The sequence below is a fragment of the Gallinula chloropus genome (genome assembly GCF_964237585.1).
Source record: "Gallinula chloropus genome assembly, chromosome: Z".
In the NCBI taxonomy this organism is placed as follows: domain Eukaryota; kingdom Metazoa; phylum Chordata; class Aves; order Gruiformes; family Rallidae; genus Gallinula; species Gallinula chloropus.
The window spans coordinates 6,913,374-6,938,343 of record NC_140089.1 but is presented as its reverse complement, the minus strand read 5'-3'; the positions used below and the strand labels follow the sequence as shown (position 1 = coordinate 6,938,343).

The 24,970-nt window shown below is 38.5% G+C and overlaps 1 protein-coding gene across 1 annotated transcript in view; it reads right to left on the bottom strand.

Annotated features, from left to right (window-relative positions):
* The window catches only part of EDIL3 (EGF like repeats and discoidin domains 3), a gene marked incomplete at both ends in the record, with an annotated part of 273,859 nt that overhangs the window by 147,135 nt on the left and 101,754 nt on the right, over positions 1–24,970 (bottom strand). The window contains one exon of the mRNA XM_084278226.1: positions 16,547–16,576. Coding sequence (XP_084134352.1) covers positions 16,547–16,576 — 30 coding nt within the window. The remainder of the gene's footprint in view (positions 1–16,546; positions 16,577–24,970) is intronic.

Sequence of the window (24,970 nt, the reverse complement as noted above, 5' to 3'; positions counted from 1 at the left end):
TCCCCTGATAGCCCATTCCTGCTTCATGTTGATCTCTTGCCAACACAGGAAACCATACACTGCGTAACCATCTCAGTGCAGCACCAGCTACATCCACAGCACAAATACAAATTAATTGCTCTTGATTAATGTGATTCACATTGCAGTTAGTTGTACTTGGACGAAAATATTGACCTATTTATTTTGGAGAGTACCAGTAATAATTCCTGCACAGCAACACTGGGGATTAGTCTTTTCTGATAAACAATGCTTTAACTTAAAATTCCATTTTGTGCTATCTCACACAAGGCAGATGTCATTAATGTAATTCAACCACAGGTCCCCACACAGGTGAATTTTGCCTTCAGCAGAAATTTGTGGAAGGGCTGTGTCATAAGCTGCAGCACTGACGAGGCCACAAATGTATGCCATCAGGGAATTGTGTGGCAGACTTCCTCTTGAGCCTCACTTTGCTGTTGTCCACCCTCAGCAGTGGCATGGGCAGCTCATCAGACACATCCAACTTTCCTCCAGTCTCTGACATCCTCAGATCTGTGCAGCAGCATGACGATGGGCATATTCATCTGAGTGACTTCAAAAGATGATGGCACAAATTAGTAACTGCCCTTCCATCTTCTGATAGGCAAGCTGAGTGTTTGTTAATGCTCTCTTTCCAACATAGTGTAATCAGTAGCTGGATATGGCTCCTAAATGGGAATCCATAATAGTACTCATCTGTTGGTGGAATGGAGTCAGGTTCAGAGAAGGTCATCTGGTTGGAAAATGTGGCTGTGTTGTGGTTTCGCCCTGGCTGGAGGCCAGATGTCCACCAAAGTCAGTCTATTACTCCTCTTAGTTGGACAGGGGAGAAAATATATATTAAGAGGCTCAGGCATCAAAATAAGGACAGGGAGAGATCACTCTGTCATCAACGACGTGAGCAAACCAGACTCAAGACGAAGTGAAGAAGAGAGAAATTGCTCTACTTTATTACACTACACTACAACAACAAAGAACAGCGAAGAAACCAGAGTTGAGAGCATGACCAGATCTTAAAACAAATGTAACCAGACCTTAAAACACTTTCCCCCCACCATTCCCTTCTTTGCAGACTTTAGTCAGGATTATGCTCTCTTCTTCCCCCCACCCCGCACACAGTACGGGGGGGGGGGGGCAGGGACTGGGGAAGATGGGGTTCTCAGTAGCACCTTCCCCAGCCCCCCTCCATTCTAAGCAGACTTCCCTTTAGCCATGATCTTGCTCCCTTCTTCCCCCTGCTCACAGTACAGGGGGGGCAGGGACTGGGAAAAAATGGGGTTCTTGGTTACTTCTTCATGAGCTGCTTTCCTCTTTCAGATCTTAAAACACCTCTAACCTCCCTTCCCGCTCCCTTCTTAGCAGACTTCACTCTAGTCATGATTTCATTCCCTTCTTGCCCCTGCTCTCAGTACAGGGGGGCAGGGACTGGGAGATGGGGGCTTCGGTCAGTCCCTTGCAAGTTGGCTTCCCTCTCAGCTGTGGGGGTGGGGCGGGGGGCATTCATTCCACACCCTCCCCCTGCTGCACCGTAAGGTCTCACCCACAGGAGATAGCCCTCCACGAACTTCTCCAATGTGAATCCTTTCCCCAGGGCTCTATCTATTCACCAGCTGCCCTGGCGTGGATCACTGCTATGGTGGGCAGTCATAAATCACAATGTCTCTTCCTCTGTGGGGTCACCAGTCTCCCCCAAGCAAACTTGTTCTGGTGCAAATCTCTCTCTCACTCGTCTCTATGTCTCTGTTTATCCTCATGGCTGCAAGTGCTGGCAGAGGTTTGTGCCAACGTAGGGTCACAGCATCTCCTCTATGTCTTTATCTGCTCCATCCAGCGTGGAGCCCCTCCACGGGCTGCAGGCAGGGTCTCGGCCTTTTCCATGGGTTTCTCCACAGGCTGCAGGGGCAGCATTCTCTCTGGCACCTGGGCCGCCTCCTCCCGGGCCCTTCTCCGGCCTTGGTGTCTGCACAGCTCGTTACATCTTCTCACTCCCTTCTCCGGTGGCAAAATGCAGTTGCTTCCGGGTTGTTTTCCCCTCTATGTGATTCTCAGAGGCGCTCGACTCTCTTGGGCTGCGACTTCGGCCTTGAATTGCTCGTTGTTTATAGTTTAGGCTGGCAGAAAACTCTAACTGCTGCTTAAAGAAACCATCTCAGCAGCACAGCCTCACAAAACTGCAACAGGCTGATAGGTTGTGAAAGACGGGATAAGACGAATAGGATATGCTATGAAAAGACACTAGTAATGTAATGTATTTCCATTGAGGGTACCCCTAATTACATGATTTAAACATTTTGAAGCAAATTATTTATTTGGAACTTCTTAAGAGAAGAGGTTGCAATGTATTGCCAGTATTCTGCCAGTAAAAATTTAGACAGAAACAAAACTTGATGAAAAACACATTAAATTATACCTTCTTTCCCTGCCCCTGCTCAAGGGTGGCTAAAGCACAGCACTGACCCAACAGCATCGTTGAATTGCATTTTGTTTCAAAAAAATGCCCAGTATAAAGGTTTTGCAGAGAAAATTATTAGACTGGTTTTCTCATCCAGGAGGCTGGGTTAAAAAACAAAATTAATAAAAAATTTGAGAAGCTCCAGGTCAATATAGAAAGATTAAGAATCAGATATTGAAATATTGCCACCCTTTCCCTCCGTGTACATTAATAAATAAATACTGTTCTGCAGTTTAACAGAACGAAATACTGTACAAAGCTTGAAAGTAATGAAATTCATGAATAACTGTAACAGAGACTCGTAATATCGCTGTACAGTGGTAATTCATGCTTTGTAAGTCAATGTTAAAATATGGTACTGCAGGCAAATTGAATATATAAATCTATATCCACCTTCCTGTTTTTGGGCTTTGGCTTCTTCATTGTAGCTAGCCATTTCAATAAAACTTCATGAACTCCAAGTCTTTTCTCAGTGTTTATTTGACAGAATTCAAATACTTTCTAAAATGTATCAGGTACAAATAATTTTAACATATTTTATTAGTAATAGACAAGTAGCATTCATGGGAACATGTTATATTTTCATAACTGTTATTTTTATCAGAACAGTTGTCATACAACCACAACTCCAATGACAGCTAGTGGAAGCTGTGTCTTGAATAAGTAATGAATATCAACTTCTGGACTGTGAAAGCTTCTGCTCCTTTACTTAAATCCAGCAGTACTGATAATTTTGATTTGGCAGGGTATGAGTTTACAGTACTGTGGATCTTATGTAAATATTTTTGCCACAATTTTGCAGTCGCATACTATTTACTCATAAGGAATACAACTGAATTCAACAGTTTTATGTAAGTGCAAAAAAAAGTTGTTTCTGAAATAATATTTTGAAACACTACAACTGTATAGATAAGATTACACAATACAGAGGAAGACTGCTGAATACTACATGTCATTCTTTCTTTAAGCCTAATAATGGACATTTATGCTTTGAGGTAAAATACGGCTTGTCTAAAAAACTTGTACTAAAAGCTTCAAAAGAATATATAAAACAATATCTGTTCAATTTTTAAGACAAAAGAGGGAGTTCTTGGCTCTGGCAAATGGTCTCTAGCATATGGGAAGTCAATCTGTTAGAGCAACAATGAGAATTAGTAGATGTGAATGAAGTGGGAGATACTTGTTATTGCAAGAAATGGTCCAAGAAGTTGCTGCATATTTGCAGAAATCCCCACATTCCTGCCTGAGTGAACTCACTTAAGTCTTTCTTTGATATTTCTATGCCCCTAAAGCAATTTATGTTCCCCTTATGATACAAACTACATCTGGATTTCACGTGTAAAGTTGCTTCAATGACGCATTCAAAAAAGGAGTTTGGTCTTGCTCACTGTTAACAGCAGGGAACCCATAACTGTTTATTAAAATATAAACACCAAATATTCCTTCAACTTTCTTTTCCCTGCTCAAGCTAGAACAGACTTACCAAACAGACTTACAAATCTTCTCAACACCGTGGCGATACAGCTACTCAGAGACTCCAGTTAACTGATCCCTTACTGGCAAATAGTACTGAGTGAAGCCAGAGTCAAGACAGTTTGGGACAGCAACTCTTTTCTTTTGGTAACGGTTTGGGGGGGGCATCAGTAGCAGGCAGAAGAGCAGTGACCACAGTGTAATTCAAGAAGAAACTCATTTGGATGGAACTGAGCCTCAGACCAGTAGCTGGTGAGACACAGATTCACAACGAGAAAGACCAGATGGAAGAAAAGAAGGCATCCCAGCACTATTTTAAGCCCTGCCCTTGATCCTTCAGGACACTTAATTCCATTTACAGATAATTCAATTATCTGGCAGTTTTAACACTTCCTGGGCTGTGACGTACCACCAATCCACAGCAGTGTAATGGTGTTATGCATATCCATGATTGATAAAGTATTTCTCTTTCAGACATGAATAAAAGCTCACGTCTGAATACTTGTCCATTTCATCTACTATCTGGTTCAATAAAATATGCTACCTGTATCTACAAATCTCTCCTTGTTATACTCTTCCTGCAACTTATGTACCTATGCCAGAAAGTGATCCTAAACATCACATCTTTCCCCGATTATAAAATCACTTGCAAAGAAGCCAGAATTTAACAGAAGTGCCATATAGTCTCAGTTCAGCCATGCTCTCCACTGCTTTGATACATGACAGAGGGCTTTCCTTGGCAATTCTTCTTGTCTTGCTTTAGCAGCTATCCAACGTGCTTAAGATTAGGCACAATTCTAAATTCGTTAATCCCCTTACGTAATAGGATATGAATTACTGGAAAGGCAGGACAAGGATACTGGTTGTAAGAATTAACATTTTTTTTTTTTTTGTTGTGCAAGATTACCAAGAATCAAAGTAGATTTTTGTTTGTTTGCCTGCTTTTTCAACTAAACAAGATTTATGGACTAAAAACCCAATACATTTATTTATGAACAAGAAATACAAAGCGATAGGAGAAGTTACTAGAACAACAAACATACAAGGTAAGATCCATGATTGAACTTATTGCTAAAGGCTTTCCTGGGACGTTTCAGCATGTCAGTGAACTCGTAAAATTGGAGATTATGCCATGGAGTCATTACCAGGGGAGTTATTAGAGAGGGATAGTTCCCATTCATCCTGCTGTTAAACATCATAATATGGTAAGCAATAATAACAATGTACAGGGTCAATTTGTTCTAGGTTTTTGTCTTAAAGTATTATTTTTTGCATCTCGTTCCTTCCTTTACTTACTGCAGCCAACAACCCTAGGAGTGGACAGCACACAGTATGAGCTTACAATACTTACACCCGTCTATTCCTTTGTAACTTAATTCTTATATTGTCTCTTAATCTGTTGCTTTTATGGAATTGGCAAGCTTAGCCTTTCCTGGTACGCTTCTTCCAGCATGACACTGGACCACTACAATAGTATCCTTGGTAAAGGGTCGTTTGAAGATTCAGAGTGGTTAACTTTGCTCAGCATCAAGGAATGTTATGTTGAGGTAGTCAGCATCAAGTGTGTACAACCTCCACCTCAAAGATCATTAGACTGCAAGGAACCTGACCACAGCCACTCATTATTTTACATAAGTATAATTATTTGCAGTCTGTTCTTTAGAAACTTGTGTCAGTAGTTATACATTGGTGTAGCTTTTCGTAGGCTCAAAATCTTTGAAACACAGAATATTCAGCATCTTAAATGTAAATCCTGGAAGGAAACAGCATAAATGAATCTGAAGAAAAACAAATTACAAACACGATATGAGGAAAAACAAATTACAATCATAACAAATCAACAGCTTTATGCAAGGTGAAGTTCTAAAAACCTCAGGATAAAAAAATCATAAATTTGAACATACTCTTATGTGCATACACACTATGATAAAGGGCTACACAAATTTAAGATCCACTCGTGGGTCCTTCCTATAAAAAATGGAAAAAGGGTTTCTCCCAATTGACATTAACCATGTACATTCCTTCTGTAGTAAATTAAGAAAACATGTAAATAAGTGCTTGCTTTGTTTTAAATATCTAACTCACTGGGGTGATATGTCCCACAACAGGTTTGTGTTTCTATTCTTTGGCTGCAAAGACTGACTTAGACTAAACTCTTTGCTCCTGAAGAAGAAATCTGGATGAGATGATGCTATTGATGCACTGCTGTCCAAAAAGAAGACTACTTCCCAAACAGTCGTGGCACAGTTTAGTGTCAAATGTACAACTGCCAACAGTGAGGATTTCAAATTCAGATGGGGGCAAGAACTGGCACTCATAATGTATGTGACACCACTAAAATCTTACACTAATGAATAGCATTTGTGTTACATCATCTGTCATAGTAGGGTATGGCTTGTTGTCGATGCAAAAGATAATGATCATCTTTAAAAGCACTTACTTTAGTCCTAATCTTGTTATCATGTGCTATCTTTCCACAGGACCAGTCATTCTACAAAAGGTTTATTATTCAATACTTCTCTATCCTCCTGAATGAATGTCTATTACAAAACCTCAGTAACTAAAAATCAGTTAAATTTGCTCTGAACCAAAAAGGACTACAATTTCTTCCCAGTACTCCTATGTCCTCACAGTGAATCCAATACTTTAAAGGTGGTCATAAGACAGTTTAAAGCCAAAGTAAGCACAAAATAGGCCTCTTGGGATGCTACTTTTGAGCAGTCCTTTTCATCAGGCTTGTTAAACCGCTTCCAAATAATCAACCAGCCTATAATCCTGTTTGCTTTGCTTTCATTAGCATTGGATTTTTTTCTCGCTTTCCACTCATCTGATGTCTGTGTGGGAAACTTTTCTAGCTTTAATCCAATTTACTTACAGCATCTCACCAATGATGACTTGTTTTCCCCTTTACTCTAACTTCTGCTACATGTTTTCACCAAATTCCCCTTCCCACTAAGAACACAGGACACAACATGAGAAATCAGAGATGAAATGAACAAACTACTGGGGAAACCATATTAAGGAAGAGGCTACTTTCATCTGGGACCATCACACGATGCACCTCAACATAAAGCTGTACGATTACCAGCGTGAGAATAGAATCATAGAATCATAGAATCATAGAATCATAGGGGTTGGAAGGGACCTCAAGAGATCATCAGGTCCAACCCCCCTGCTAAAGCAGGCTCCCTAGCTCATATTGCACAGGTAGGCATCCAGACAGGTCTTGAATATCTCCAGAGATGGAGACTCCACCACCTCCCTGGGCAGCCTATTCCAGTGCTCTGTCATCCTCCCTGTGTAAAAGTTCTTCCGCATGTTGGTGTGGAACTTCCTGTGCTCCAACTTGCAGCCATTGCCCCTTGTCCTGTTCCACAGACCACTGAAAAGGGGCTGGACATTTCCCCTGCATCCCATACTTAAGATATTTATAAACATTAAGAAGGTCCCCCCTTTGTCTTATTTTCTCCAGGCTGAACAGTCCCAGCTCTGTCAGCCTTTCCTCATAGGGGAGATGTTCCAGGCCCTTAATCATCTTTGTAGCCTCCTCTGGACCCCCTCCAGGAGATGGTGAGAAAGAATGAGTGGGTTGGAAGAAGGTATCTGAAATAAATGGCCTGCATAAAGGAAACAACCTTTCCAACAGCAGACAACCCAATGCAGGTCATCCCTCTGCAGCCTTTCCCTGCGTATGCATATATTCAGACCCACCCACCCAGTGCCCATGCACAACTCATTACTGTAATTTCTTTGCCTGTTAATTCCCCTCTCCCTCAGCAATTTTTCATCTCAGTTTCCATCAGTTCTCAGATGAAAATCTGTCCATTCTAACAGGAGAGGATTTTGTCCTCTGTTCTCTGACATGGTTAGCCTTTTGCCGTATTTTCTCCTATTCTTCAGCTCTGCTTGTAAGCACTGAAAACTCATGGAGCAATGGACTACTCTGAGATCCCTGGAGCAACAAGAACAGTAGTTCATTGTTCTTCAACTTGTTTTTCTCCATCTTAGCCAATGAGGCAATTGATATAAATTAATAACCTTTGACTATTTTGTTCATGTGACCCTGTTTTAACTGCTAGTTCAGGTCTCTACATCAAGTGAAAAAAAACCTGCAAAGCCTCTTCTTGGGGAATACTGCTTCCTAGATAGAAAGGTTCCTACTTAAAGCTACCCTATTGATACAGACCCAGTACCAATTGACAGTAATGACATTGCTGGAGCCTCACACCTTGTCTCCCTTCCAGGGTGACATCTCCATCCATCCTGCTCCCTGCTCTCCTTGCTGTGGAGATGCATTGGTAGCTGCTATTGCAGACTTGATTTCAGCCACCTTCAGATAGCAGCCTTCACTGCTGGTTTCCCTGCAGCAGATCTCAACTCTGTTAGGCCTCTGCTCACTGAGCATGAACTAAACCTGCCTAGTTGGCTGACTGTGGACTTCTCCACTGCAGTAGTAAAAGCAACCTCTGACACTGCGCTGTGAAATTGCCTGTCCCAGCTTCAAAGGTTTCAGCTCCAAAGGAGCAGAAAGGTCTCCCAGCAGAACAACAAAATGTGCAGCAGAACACCTTGTACTTTTTTACCTTTTTTTCCTTAACCTCATAATGAGAAATAGTGAAATGATCTGAGCTGAGATCAGCCTCAGGCAGTTGGCTGGCATGGAAAACTTCTGTCTCGATGTTCAGGTGAGAAAGTGAAGGGCAACCAAATGAAAATGTCGATGACATAAAGCAATAGCTAGTTTAGGGGATACCGTACTATCTTCCACTTGCATTGGTACAGTGGGATAAGTGCTGTGTACTCTCCACAAATACCGCCCTCTGATCATGGGAAAATACCCGTGTATGAGTTCCTGAGAAAGTTGCCAGCACTGCAGGCTAATCTTGACCTCTTAGCACCCTTTTTGTCTAATCCTGAAAAGAAGTGAATGATTTTGCCAAACCGAGTTATTTTTATGATATATGGACAAGCACTCAGTAAGGGATAGGCTTAAAATACTAATTAATTTCCATTCCTGACCTAAGCAAGATTTTCAGCTTTTAAATGTGACAGCCTACTGTAATAGCTTTCATTGCCACCTGGCATCTAGAGCTATTTTTACTCCATAAACCTCATTTCCATCAGAATACAGTTCAATATGACCTTTATATAATGTTCTCATTTAGTCTATATTTTGCTGGGAATATATGGGAAAGTAATTAACAAATTAGCTTGAGGGACTGAAAAATAAAATACACACTTTAAGAAGAGAAAGAAAAGGAATTGTTACAAATGTAAACCAAGTTAAACAAGAGAGTAAATCTTTGTTACAGACCCTGGGGGACCACAAATCCATTCCTTTAGAATAATATGGAAAGATGCTTTTCATTTTTAAAATGCGTAAAACAGAACAGATTCGCAAACCACAGCAAAATTATTGTGCCCCAAAAGACAGTCTGAGAGTGTGCTGTCACAAACCTACACCACTGCTCTCAGATGTTCGTCAGGCAGTAAACTGAAGTCCTAGAGCAGGTGCATCTTAGAGGTTCTGAGGGTGAGAGAACAAGCAGATATATATCTCACACATCTCATGAACTTTTTGGAAAGTTTCATTTCAATGAGCTGGGGACATCTGTTTATTTTGTGGGGTTGTTTTGGGGGTGTTTTTTCCCCCTTTACTGATAATCATCCAAGTACTTAATATTCCCATTTCTTGCAATCAACCAAAGGCCATTAGGGCATTATTTGCAGGAAGAAGAGATACCCTCTGTGGAATTCAATTTCACGTGCACAATCAGTTAAGCATTTTTAAGGCAAACGTGGTATTGTTAGAGTACAAGGATATACAGATAATTCCTATGTAAATATTAATCTCTGTAGGCTCTAAAATGATTTTTTATTTGAACTGTAGTTCTCTGAGAATCATTGACATGGTGCCAGTACTTTAACCAACTGGATCTCTTCTATTTAATGTGAACAGTGCAGCAACAAGTGCTAAAAACTTTTCTTGACATACAAGACTGACAATGAAAAACTATTTACAGTGTGCCTCTGTTCAAACAAAAGACCCATCTATTATTTGAATTATAGAATCACAGACTGGTTTGGGTTGGAAGGGACCCCAAAGCCCATCTAGTTCAAGCCCCCTGCCATGGGCAGGGACACCATCTACTAGCCCAGATTGACCAAAGTCCCATCCAGCCATCCAGGGAAAACCTGGGATTTTAATAATCTTGCATTTACTGTTTTTAATGTATGAAAAATGATAATTCAGTGAATTTTAAATGCAAGGATATTTAGAAAAGAAAAATAGCAGGGTTTTTTTGCCAAAAGTGTGGCTCACATTTTTACAATACAAATTCCATTCCTTTTTTTTTTTACCTCACCATATCCCATGAACAATTTTATTTCTGAGGAACCAAAAATATCACCAGAAATAAAATTAAAAAATTCTACTTATAGCTAATGCATGTTTTCTAAATATACACATATTAGTAATATTTAGCAGGAAAATTGTATGTTAAATACATTATTTTATTGTCTCTATACTGTCAGTTTCCAGAGGTCCGTAAGGGGAAACCCAACCCAAGAAATAGGCATCTTTTTTTATGGGAATGAGTGGGTAATTCCCATTCTCTCATACATTTTGAGGTTGAAATTAGGTTCTGGCTTTCCTTTGCCATTCCAGCATGCCGTTCACAATAACAGAGTTGGTGTGTGAGCACTGGGACGCTAAGTGAAGGAAGGGCTTTTTCTCCCCAAACACGACAACTGATCCATAGTCTCTTATTCTGCAAATAGATTCCAAGGCAAAAACTAAGGGGATATACTGTGATGCCCTGGTTTAAAAGCCTTCTTAGACACAGGAAAAACAGGGCAGAAACAAGGCACTAATTTTAACAGCCAGAGAAATGGGAAGTTTTCCTAACAGAAACAAAACACACAACTTGGAAGCAATTTAGATCTCAGTTATTGCTCGACGCCATGATCATGAGTAAGGTTAATGGGTAAATCAGGGGATTTTTAGATGTTTAGTTTTTAAGAGCTTTTGATAACTTGTAAGTCCTGTCTCTAGTAGAACTTTCTTCCTGGAACTTCTGCTACTGTGCTTTCCCATTCTAATCCTTTCAATTCTTTTTTCTGAATTAAGCTTTATTCTGGAGACTTTCCAATAGAATTCCCCCTCTAGACTGTACATGGCATTTTCAACTTTTGGTTTTTTTTCTAAAAAGTTACATTTTCCCTGATTTTTATTTCTTCAGGGCAAAAAAAAAGCTATAATAACTCAATAACTTTTCTATAAATTGAAATTCTCCATAAAGAAAGGAATAGATTAAACATCACACAGAATTACAGAAGAATAATATTATTTTCCATGGGAAAAACTCCAGACTGCCTGCAGTAGTTGCATACAGATATACAATGCAGCTGTCTCATGCATTACATACTGTGCCAAAGGTTGTTGTAGGGATTTTTACTAATGTCTTTGAAGAAGAAATTTCTGTCATGTATTGCATCTATTATGTCTTCAACACCTAGATTTCATAAGAAAAATATTAACCTCAAACTGTGAAAGACCTTTTATTATCATGAAATTCTAAATAAATTTGCATATTGTGTAGAGATTTAAGACTCAGATGCCCGCTACCTAACACTAGGTTTAAAAAAAAAATCAGTAACAAAAGCAAGCAATGGCTTCAGTTAAATGATAATCTCAAAGGGTATGTATTTATTATTTCAGTCAAAGTCACAGTGTAAAGGCAAGTGAACAAAGTGCTGCATGTTATGCTGTGCTCTGTCTCATCGTCTTTTGGAAGAATTACTCTTTGATAGGTTTAGAAATTACTCCAGACTCCTTAAGAAAAAGGGGGGAGAGGGGAATACATAAAACCGTGGGGAAACATTTTTAAGATGCAAAGCTTCAAACAGCAGGACATCCAACAGAGTTGATATATTAGGCTTGAAAACAGTTTTCAACAAAGCAACCTCCTCCTAGTTCAATAAACAGCTTTAAAAGATTCGTGCCACATGTGTGGTTGGGAAAGAAATGTGAAAAGAAATCTCCAAGAGAATTGTCCTAAGTTTTTCCTAGCCTGCTTTCACAAGATGCATGAGCTTCTGGTAAAATTATTTAATTGATCTGAAACTCGAAATAAATTAACAGATAGGAAGAAGTGGCTCAACAGAGTGTTCAAATGTCTACAACCACATAAAATCATAGGTATTTAACTGAATAAAAAAGAGCTTTTGCTTATCCAGATAAGCTCTATGCTTATCCAGAAGTAGGGCTAATGGGAAACCTTGTTGGAAGCGTGAGAATTCTTAGAAAAACTCCTTGGTTTATCTTTGTTTAGAAAGCATGCAAAGAAAATACATATTCTTTGTCTTAGATGAAATATGTTTAATGAGTTATAATTACAGTTCACTTGACTGAAGCATTCTGAAACTGCAGGAACCCCTCTGAAATACCATTTAAATAGATACTCAGAGGGCATTTATTTCAGGATTATTAATCTTCAACCTAGTGGTTCAGAAAGTTTAGTAACTTCAGTTCTGTGAGATTACTCATGGAAGGTGTTGTCAGAGATGCTAGACTCTGTCCCAAAGACCAGAGTATAAGAACAGTGTTGTTTTATCCCTTTGATTCAATAGAAAAATAAATTCTAGTTTTGATTGTGATCACGGGTAAATTAAACGTTTATAATGTTCATAAAATGTTCAAATGATGCTTACAATCTTCAGAAAATTAATACATTAGCTGCAGTTTATCCTACCTCATATTCTTCAATAAGTAAAGGTATTGATTGAAAAAATACCGCCTCGCCTTCCAAGAAATCTTCTCATCTTTCCTCCCTCATAACTGCTATGCTAAGTGCAATCTCTGACCTCAGCATTTAGAAGACGTTCATAAGGAACTCTGATCTTGAATGGCAAGTGATAACTTCTGGGCCTTTCAGCTGGTACTGTGTGCACCCCTTGTCCCCAGCACTACTAGATTAGGAGATTAATTACAGTCCACTAAGATGAATGTCACAAAATGGATGAAGGTTGCTGGTTTGGTTTTTCTTTTTATTTTAGAAAAGAGGAAACTCTCTTGCTCTCTGCCCATGCAAAGCGCATCCCACTGAAATTACTATGGAAGGCTCTAGGTGACTGCAGGAGGCTTTGGGTGCAGTTTCTGTTTATTTTTCACACTGCATGGCTGCCTCTGCTCTGAGGAAGAGGTATCTGCTTTGAGCAGAACATGTGGCTTTGTAAATGCCAACGCAATCTGAGAAATAAATTGTGTTAAAACAATCCCACTAGAATGCACTAATCTGTTACTTTCAAAACAAAACCACCTGGTCGTGTATTAAAGCAAAAATCAATGGAAACTATAAATTCTAAACCATCTGAAGAGCTAGTATTGTTTATTAAATTTTAAGAGAGAAATTAAAGTTAGGTAAAGAACAATTGAACTTTTGGCACATTTTCTATGGAAAAGATAGAATGAGTAATATCTTTATAACAAAGGTTTAAAAATAGCTTCACCCTCACATGTACGCCCATCACCACTGAATTTAAATTTTTCCCCTGCTCTTAATGGGACAGACTGGCTTTGATTTTGACTCCCTAGGGAGCCAGACAGTAAACTTTATTGTTAAAATTTATATTGCGCTTCCAGGTTGCACTTTCACTGCACCTGATTTAAGCTCCAATCTAGCAAACACATGCCAAAACACATGCTCACAAAGACAACAGGTCTACCGTGTACTGATTGTTTAAATACTAAGTACGTACTTCACTGTTAAGCTGAGCAAGATCCAAAACAAGCTACGTACACCTGTGCATAAAATTGTTTTTTTTAATCTTCTGAAATTTCTAATAAATAGTCTCCACATTAAGTATAGCTTAGTTTGATGTTAGTCACATTTCATGCAAATGTAGAGTTGGGTTGTACTCTATTAATATCTAAGATCCAAAGTTTGCTACTCAAGGCAGAAACTAGAATTGTTTTCCCAAAGATGGAAATTTTCATTTTAATAAAATAAAATTTAAAACATAATCATTCTGTGCCTGAAGAAGTTTAATCAAATTAATTCCCACAAAATCAATCACGTTTTTTTCCTAAGAAAAGAACATTTTCAAAAATAATTGCCAAAGACTCTGATTGTGTGAAGTATCGATATCTTAGTCTGATTAAATGGAAAAAAGTGTTACCCTTGTAACATCTGTGAGTGGTTGAGTTATATCTGCACAAATGTTTACAAATATGTGTTTTGTCTCGTATTATCAATCTACCATGTACCATTTTTTTTGCCAGAGGCATTTGTTCATTTGTCCAAATCAAAGAACAAAAACGTTCTGGTTGCTGTATGTTTGCACACTTCTGGCTCTTGGTTTGTCTGTGTGGGAATATCTATCTGCATTGCTCTATCCCTGCGACACCCACATCTCTACTCTGACTTCAAACCACATCCTCTTACGGAATAACTAACATAAAAAGGTCACCAGTCTTCCCATTAAAAGTTTTAATACAGAAAGTTACACTGGTATAACTGTTTCTCCATAAATAATTGTGGCATATTTTTAGATGTCAATAAGCCCTAGAAACACTGAGATATATGACAATAACAATGGCTAAAACTTAAGTGCAGCTTATTCACCCAACCACAAATAAATATTATTTGAGTGATATATATATATATGTGATCAAGATTTGAAAAAATAATGGTATAAAGAATATCGATAATGGGTGAAATAAAGAAGATTATGAAAGTTCAGGAATATTTTATGGTGGAGCAGGGCTGAGATGATGCTCGCTGTAAGTTATTGGCTGAGCTTTGCTGAACACAAGGTTTACGTGGAGAAATAAAGAAAGCAGGGGTAGCAGGGCAGAGTTAAAACAAGGCAGTCAGAAATGATTAAAATCAATCCATTTAAATGAATACAAAACCAAACAAACCATGTCATCTGGCACTGCAAAGGGCTCCCAAGAACTGAATACAGAATCTGTGGGCTTTTGAGAAACTACTGGAATTTTGGGAGGTAAGTCTGAAAAAGAGATCTGTAGTGGAGCCCTTGTGGCTGCCTTATAATCTGCACCTTTCAGCTGATGTATCTGGTTAGCTCAGCCAGTTTACAACGGTGATGTTCAGCACCCAAAAAGGGGGGGCCATGTCTTCATGAGGCACTCCACTGCTCACAACAGAAATTATGGTTTTACAAAGTCATAGCTGGATTGAACAATTATTGCAGTGTATTCATATATGCCTCTAAACTCACTCTTTACAAAGTCTGCATACTTAATTCCATGAAGGGAAAAGAGAGTGCTTTTTTATTTTCCTCTGTAAAAAAATCTCCTGTAACTGACACTTCTATTGAACATCTGCAACAGTTTTAATGTATTTTTCCATGAAAGACTGAGATTGACAGATCTTTCAAGAAACAGATAGTTGAATGCTAATGCATAATAATTATAATATATACTCCTCAAGAGTGTGTTAGTACTCTGTAAGTCTTTCCCAGACTCACCCGATCTCTGTTTTGCAGTGTTTTTTTCTCATCTCAGTCATGCTTTCTTTCCATGCCACTATTATCTTCATGTTAAAAGCTCCCTTTTGCTTCTTCCTTCTATTCAGTGCTAGTCTTCACCATTCTCCCTCTCACACATTCTACTCGTGGCTTTGTTCTCTGTCCTTTCATTTATTATTCTCCATTGTACCCTAATTACTTATATTGCTGCCAAGTTGTAGGTTAGTGTTGTAAACAGTGTTCAATCCTTCCTTGCAGTCTTCCTTCCTTCATTCACTTTCCCTACCTTTTCTCCTTTGGTTCCCTGGAGACCTTTACTTCTTTTAACAAGCCACTATAAAGTGACTCCCTATTCATTTGATGTTTTAGCTCGCTGAGTTTATACAACTCAATGCCACTTCAAACACGTTAAGCTGTTTTAGTGGCATTCTTCTTCGGTACCTTGTCTCCTCTTTCTTTAAATACTCCCAAGCTAATGGATAGCCAATTAATTAGAAATAGTTAATCTTTGCAATAGAATAAACACTACATGCTTGTCTCTCTTGGGGAGCCCCTAAACTAATTTTTATGACTGTGTTGCTAATTGTTCTCACCACTTGGCAGCCTGTCAATGGAAATGAAAGTTTGCTGAGCAGGTACCCAGGCTACAGTTTGCAGGATGTTTTCTTTGAGCACAATGCTTCTTCATCCACTGTCCTTCCCTTCCTTCATTGCTTGTTCCTAGGCTGTGTCATATTTAAGGATGCTGGTTTTGGGGGCACGCACATGGATGATTGAACTTCTACAGCATAAACACAGATAAAAAGCTTGCACAAACACTGATTTTTTTTTTTTTTTAACTGATTGCTTTTGACCCAGTTTGTTGAAGCTTAATGTGTCAGCTTAACCAAGGAAGAAGCAAAAAAGGAAGGAAAACTATTATTGGAGAAGTGTATCTCCTACTGATTCCAAATTGGGGGAAAAAGACAAAATGAAGAGGAGCAGACAGAAAAGAACCCAATACTGATGCATACTATTCGCACTGGTGTGTATTATTCACAAAATAAAACGGGCTAAAATTATTAAAAATACAGTGTAGCTCTCAAAGATGTGAACATAAATTGTTCATACCTGCTGAAGTTGGTTCCTCTTCAACTGAGACTGTGCAAAAATGCAGCAGGGGGGAGGGGTGGGGTGGGGCAAAGCAGGGACAGGGAAAGGGAAAAAAGAGAAAAAGAAAAATACAGGTGAAGAAATCCCAATCCATAAAGTTCTGCTGTCTCATTTACCTTTTCTCCATATATCTACAATAAGACATCATGTAAAACTTTATTCTAAACAGTTCAATCACCTTGGGTAACAGATGTTTCATTTTAGTGGATAGCTAAGCTAAAATGAGTGAAGCTCTTAGCTTACACTTATGATATTACACTCATAATATCACACTCTTGACTCTTCCTTCCAATTTATCTAATAGGGTAGGACAAACACTGCAATAGCAACGCTGAGAGGAAGAGTCAACTACTCTGCTGTCAAAGTCCTGTCAAAGTCATTGCTGGAGCTTGCTGCTTCAGTATAAAAGGGGAGCTGCTCTGAAGGCAAAATCTTCTGGAAAAATTGACTACAGGACCCAGTTAACTTGGTTAGCTGATGTCTGATGGCACAGCTAAATCCACTGCTGGTTAACAGGCATGATCCACAGCTTTTTCCTGTCCCTCCACCCCTTGTGTTCCCTTGAGTTTCTTCCCAGCATGTTGCTGTCAGTAATTAATTAGTGATCCTGAAATTAACTAATTAGGGAGAAAAAAAAAATGGTAGTTTAGGTGTTTAATTTGTTTATCTGCAAGGATGGAAGGGTGGGCATGGAAGGGGTTGTTCCTTGGTAGACTCCCCATTCCAGGGTTTTATTGTCTGAGGAAAACAATAAAAATCTGTATCTTCATACCAGAATCTTTCCTTTTTCATGATAGATAACCCCTTAAGTTACCCTCAGAAAGCACCTTTGACTGCAGACTGTCTATTACCTATACATTCAAAAGAAAGAAACAGATGTATCGACAGTAAAAGTGCATTTTAAAGGTACATCAGTGACCTAGTTCTTTCTTTCCTCGCAGTCAGTATGTTTTATATATATGGGCATCACAAAAACAGTTTTCTCACAGTCTGCCAAAGTTTTCAATGACAGAAAAAGCAGCAATCAAGTGTTTCTCACCTGGATACTCTAAAAGCACCTGGAAGTCTGAGACGTAATAAATGTGATATCGAGACCTTCACAATGTACTAAACTCAGGTATCCTTACTTTAATATTTTTTTCTCTTTTAAGGACTCTGTCCTACAATTTGAAATAACAGCTCCTTCTGTTAGATTTCTTGCAGATTAAGCTCCACACAAACAACACTCCTCCAGCCACAGCAAACATTGATCCACCCTGCTGTCTCCAGAGCTGGTGCTTGGTATGGATAAAGATTTCAAACATTTTCTCAAAGATCAGTGCCACGCCTGGTAAATTGACTTCTTTGGCTTCAGTATCACTCCACGTATTACACTGGGAGAAATTACCAACGGAGCAGGAAGATCTTTCCTCTTTGTAGTGAAACTTCCCTGGACGTAGCAGGGACAGCCATGTCAACACACGTTCAACAGACACCAACTGCATTTTAGACCAAGGGTATACAAACCTTGGCTAACTCAGTGCAGTGTTCTACATTCCACTGTATCAGACGATTAACGAGGTACACATCAGTTATTTCTAATTGCAGGGTTGTGCGGTGTCCTTTTGGGGGCTGTCAAATCCAATTGATTGAAAATAATGAATTACTATGTGAAGCATCAGCCAGCCATCCTCTTTCTAACTAAAGTTTTCTGAGGTAAACAGGTGATTTTCATTTATGAAGCTTGGTGTTCAGATAGACACTTAAGAAGGCTACATTACAAGAACGGTACCTTATTAAGCACATAATATAAAATGGCCTAAAAAGGCTACTGAGCAGTCATAGCCCTCTTTTGTAACTCCTCATTTAGTGTCTAGATGGGTATTTTGGAAGTGGATTCATCCATTTTGAAGAATATATATGTGTGAGGACAACATCACGCTTTTAAATTTTACAGTATTCTGTTCTTTTACTGTATAATTACTGAACTTAAGTAAAATGTGTTTTTAACAGTAGAGGATTTCAAGACAATTAAAGAAAGAAGAGAAAATACTACCCTATTGTTTTTAAATTGAACTAATCAGATACGTAATTAGTTCAATAACAACATGACAGCTGATGCCACAAAATTGAAAACGAGTATTTAAATTTTAAGAACAGAACCAGAAGTAAATAAACAAATTGCAAACTAAGTCAGTCAAGCATGTTGCAATTCCTCAAGGTAGCAGTCTCTTGGACTACACAAACAGAACAGAACATGAAAGTTACTTAGACCTTCTTAATGAATTTTACAAGCGCCAAAAATCTGTATCAGCTGCAAGTTTGTAATAAATAATTTAAAGTATTAGTGACTGTGCATTAAAACTGTTTAAATAAATATATATAAATAAGCACATATAAAAATATTCATTCCTGTAACCATTTTTTTTCCTGCTATTTGAATAATATTCTTAGATTTAATTATCAGGATGAATACCAATCCACTCTGCACTTTAGTATACAACCAAATAAAACAGGATAGCTGAATCTCAGATGAACTAAATCATTCAGATGCCAAGACAACTATGCACTTAACATTACTTGTCTGTTTATTTAGTTAATGTTGGCTATTTGATTGCTAGTTTAGGCTCTTTCAGGAACAGGCTACAATAATTTCTTGTCAGTTAGATTACAGTCATTGAGAAATGCTTTTGTACAGTGTAAAAAACCTAGTTCTGCTCAATGCTGCATTTCTTAACCTCATACAGAAATTAAAGATGCACATTAAAAATAAAAATGAACGTGCAGTTATGAACTTGTTTGTACTTCATGCAGAGTTTAAAAAAGTAATCAAATGAACTTAATCTCTTGCTATACATCAGAACTCCTTTCACCCCATAACTTGATACAACATATTTAAAAGCCAGCCGTCAGTAAGCTATTGCATATTCAGAGAATACACTATTTTTGCTTTATCATACTGGCTCAAACGCAGTGTCAGCACTCTGCTTTCCACTCTTTAAGTAAATGCACTAAATTACCATGCCAAAAATTTCCTACACAACACTGCTATTTTTTTTCCATCAGCAGTGATTTAAAACTTGAAGTTATTTTAAAAAAGCTATTTATACAGTGACTCATCTCCATAGTAATTATCTGTAATTTACTTTCTTTACTTATTTCAGAGGGGTGGAGAGGGAGTAAGTTGGAATTGCCTTGCTCTACTGAGCTGCCATGAGCTGGTGACTCATTACTCTGGATGCTAGATCACCCTCAGCCTGGTTTTCTCCTGATTCCACAGCAGGGAGACTTGCCCAGAGGAGCCAGGTATTCGACTTCCAAAAGCTTCCAAAGCAGTCATAGGCATCTCCAAGTCATGGCCTGATAACAGCATTGCATGACCTTAAAATGTAAACTACTCTGCAGCTTGAAAGCCTTTTCAAGAATATTTTTCTTCCCCTTTTAATGCATCATTGACAAAATGTAAGAAGACATACGGCAGCACAAACATTGGGTTTTATCTTCTTAGAGAAAATCTGATGTTCGCTTGGGAAAACTTCATCATGCTTTCTTTGGAGTTGAATAATATTGTGTGACAGTAGTGGGCAGAAAAAACCCAAGAAGACATAGGCAGATTTAGAAACCATACACCAGGATTCATATCATCCAAGATATTAGCTTTAGAGAGATAATATAATAATGCAATGCTTGGGTACTATCTGAATACCTATGCCAGTCCACTGATTATTTCTGTTACAACGGTAGAAGCCTTGACGGGTCTGAGGTTTGAAGCACAGGTAGCTCGAGGGAGGCAGACTGAGAATAACAGTGGGCTATACTACATCCTGTGTTAGTGAGCCACAGAATCACAGACTGGTTTAGGTTGGAAGGGACCTCAAAGCCCATCTAGTTCCAACCCTCTTCCATGGGTAGGGACACTCTCCACTAGCCCAGGATGCCTAAAGCCCCATCCAACTGTGACATATTATTGTTATATTATGACACATTGCATTAGTTTTGTATTTATATTTATATTAAGGCTTGTGTTATATTAATGTGAAATGTTTGCCTCTAACATTCAAATAAAGTATAAGATACATAGAATAAATTTAAATATATGACATTATCTCTATGGAAAAAGCTATGCAAGAGGTCTATAAAATTGTCCAAATGATGCAACTATGAACAGTAGGATCCAAGAGAAAACAACGTGTTTCTGAATGCAACGTCAAAAATAAATGATCAAATCTTATGACCTCAGAGGACCTACATGCTACAAATACTGCCTTCCTGAAAGTGCAGCATCAGCCATCAAGAAAATTGTTTTAATACTACAGACATTTCACTAAAAGTATGAGCTTAAGTAGTCTGTCTCTTCACCTGCTCCCCATTCAAGAGGCTTCAGGTCATTTTTCCATAAACTGGCTCAATCTTTGGTTCCCAGCACAGCCCTGTTGGGGGGTATTGGCATAACTGATGAGGCTGCCCATCATCTAACAGAGTTCTGGAACAAGCTCTGTTTCACTGAAGCTCCCCTTGCACCCAACCTTGCTCTGTCCCACGATGCCCAGTTAAATGAGCAAAAGACAGCTCCAAGCCACAGGTCAGATGATTATCTCAATTAATGTTAGAACAACTAACTCAACCGACTCGACTGGCTGCCGCTGCAACAACCAATATAAATAATTATCAACCTTTGTTATAAAGAGGAGGAGCTGGACCTATCAAACCCAACAGTTTTCAAGATGTGTGAATCTGAAAATGCACCATTTATGCCATTCAGGCAAAGTTGCATCTTTTTACATAAGAGGCTTTTATTTTGCAGTTTTGCAGTAAGATTGGGCTGTAATGTTAATTATAATTGCAGCATTGGGACATTGGCACATCCTCCACCATTCGCAGGCCTTTGGGAACAGCAGTGCCTCCTTCTAGCTTCAGCTGGGGAAGTTGTGCTTGCAGCTATGGTTGATAAACCCCAAAAGAAAAACAAGAAGGAAGACACTGGGCAACTCACTAGTGCATGTCAGAGATAACTCACTACGAACCTATAAAACTGTGCTTGGATGACAGATGCTAAATGGAAAATAAAGTCATTAATTAAGAAATCCAAGAAATGCCTGTGGTACTTAACAGGGGAAAGCTATCACTCTTCATAGGTTTCTGTCTCCTTAAGCATTTAAAACCTATGAAACAGTTGTTCTTTCTTCTCTTATTTCACAAAAGACATTTCGAACAAAAATTTGGTATCTGAGTAAAATTTCAGGTATTACTAAAATCTGGAATACTAGTGTCTTAAAATGACAGTGGCAAATGCATTCTCACTTAAAAAATAGTCTTCCTATTTTTTTTTTAAGCAACGTTGCCTGGTGGTGAATGAAAACTTGTTTAAATATGAAATAAAGTATTTATTTAGGTGAAATTCTGTATTTTGCAGAAAATGAGATTAGACGGTGATTTTTGTGGTCAGTGTCTTCACATTTACAACTGTAGATCGAGGAAGTCAATGGAGTGCCCACTGAGACTAGTACTTGGCAGGATGTTCTTAGGGAAAGCAGCATAAAAAGATTTAGTTTTAAAAGAATTATTAAGTTTTTAGTCAGCCATGGCTCTTGCCAAGGTTTCAAGAGCTGCCAAAGGCACAACAGTACTTGAAGCCATAATTCTGAAACCAGGAGTAGTCTGTAACAACTTGAAATATCACACAATTTTATACACAAGCACACACACATATGCAGCCATATGCAGTTTTGAGAAGGTGAGCGTGCTCCAAAAGAGCAAACAATGTAATGAGGAAATAACATAGCCCATCTATGTACAAACCCGAGTGTACTCACATAGCTAAGTGACTAAGACCATAAATCAGTGTACAGTAGTAGTAACAATGATAATTTTTTATTTTATAGGTATTGTCCCTCTTGGGGAAAAAAAAAACCCAAAACAACTGCAACCCACACCAAAAGCTTACTCAGATGGTCACAGTGTATTCAAGTCTGTTTTTGGACTTGTACAGGAGGCTGGATTAGCTCTCTCACTGCAGATATGTAGCCAAGTATTTGATCCAGGCCAAGTCAAAAGCACCTGAGTGATATCTCAGATGTACCATTCCTTTGTGCTGGGAGCTGAAAACGCATTGCATATCAGTCTGCAGGTGACAGGGGCTGACTGAGAGGGCAGGACTTGTCTGCTTTTGAGAACGGTTTATTCAAAGCCAGGACACCTTGCACAAAGGAGGAGGGCGAGGCTTTCTCAGAGGTACAGAAATTGAAGCTGAAACAAAACAGGACTGAGATAAGTAAAGACTGAAAAGGGTCTGAGCATCACCAAATCTTCCACCAGAAATAAGAAGGTAGAATTGCTACCACACTGCTTCACAACAGCCAATATCCAACAGAATGAGGAAAGAGCGAAAAGACAACAAATAATGCTCAAAACAAAGCAGAAAATAGCAGCCAAGACAAATAAACCCCAACTCTCCATGGTTTTGTAAAGCTGATACCAACTCAAACGTATGAACTTTCCGGGATAAATCTTATCCCAGACTATAGTCAACCATCCCACCTGGAAACCCACAGGAAAACCCAACGACTCTCAAAACCTAAAATTTCCGGACAAATATCTATCCTGCAATTTATAGTACTTTAAAAATACTTCGTGACATTTGGCAAATTTTCTAATATGCCAGTTAAAAAGGTTGTACTCCCACCTTTCCTGGGGAATGAAGCTGTGTAAACTAACAAGCAGACAACAATTTTATCATCATATGGAAAGTTTTTAGATTGCACCAAAATGAAATGAAAACTATTCAGTAGTCACTGTTCCACAGAAAGTACTCTTCCACATATTAAACAAAACTGCACAGGACCAGGGAATACAATTCTCAGTTCAAGTGCCTTGCTTGGTTCATAGGCCCAAAAGAAGAATTACCTTTTTTTTTTATTTATTTTTTTTTTTAAATCCAAGTCTATAGTACCCTTTTCAGAATGCCAGAGGGCCAGCATACTGCTTTACCAAGATAATTCCCATGCAACACAATCTTCAACACAGAAAATTTGAGCTACAAATTGTGTAACATGCCAAGAGGTGAATTCAGAGGAGCAGATGGCAGCTGAAATGGTGTTAGAGGAGTTCCATGCAGAGAGACATATCGCTTTGGTGTGGTATGTGTTTTTAATTGGGTTTTTTTAGTAACTTCAGGAACAAGGAACCAGAAATATCCTTCCATAAAGGTACATGTCGTGAATGTGGGTACAGAAAGAAGACTGATGGGTACAGAAAGAGTCCTGATGCAAGAATGGCAAAGTAGATAATTTTAAACAAATAAAACAATATTTTGATTGACCAGACTAAGTTTTGGAGACTAGAACACACTGCTTAAAGAATGATTGACATACTACTTTTTGACATACAAATTTACAGCTAATATTGGCTTAATATTCAACTTCAGTACAATCAGAGTAGATACCTAAATATATTTGAATCCATTATTGTTTAACGTTTAAAAATGCATGTTGAAAACCATGCATGATGTAGACTGTGTCAATAATGTTCAGTTTGAATATAACACTGCCCACATCTAGATCTCAAAGAATTTATTACTATATTAACAACAGCAGCAATTGCTAACAGAAAATGTTAATTTATGTAAGGATATCTGCACAGGCCATATTAAACCTGGAACTTTTAAAATCTAGCACATTGTTTTGCCCTAAAACAAGAGCCACAAAACATCTTACTTTAAACCCAGAGTGGTTTGAAGTTTCAACAAATTACTGTGCTCTAGCCTGGTTCTATTGAGCACGCAAAGTTCTTTGCTGGCAGCTGTATTTCAACAAATGGAAGTGCCGAAAGAGAAACACGCCTAAACATGAGTGTAAAAACGGATGTTTTCTCTCTTGCTGACACTAACATGACTTTGCTATATGCAGTGAAACAAGACAAGTGAGAACAAGATGCTATGAGGCAAAAAGATACACCTGGCGTGAGATTTCTTTATTCTCTCAGAAGTGCTGCACTTTTCCCCTTAATCTGTCATCTACATACTATTCATAATATTTTAGAAAATAATTAAAACTTGAGTATTCAAGGCTTTTTCTCATGAACAAGTGGAGATAATTTATATTGATTTTTTCTTTTATCTAAATTAATAAAGCCACTAGAAGTCAAAAGTTTATCAGCCTGTCTGACTTCACCCTTGTAAGAACAGCATTTTCAGAGCAGCCGTCAGTCAGCACTCTGGTGCTCCTCTGTGCCTCTCAATTTTCATTAGTGTAGGAGTCAGGCCTATTGATTTTGAGGTTTTTTGGGGGTTTTTTTAAAGATTTTTTTCATCCCAAGTATATGGATTTTCTGAAGCCCACCTCACCCCTGCTTTCCCATACGTTCCTCAGAGCAGATTTATTCATTTTCTGTGCACTTTCTAGTAGA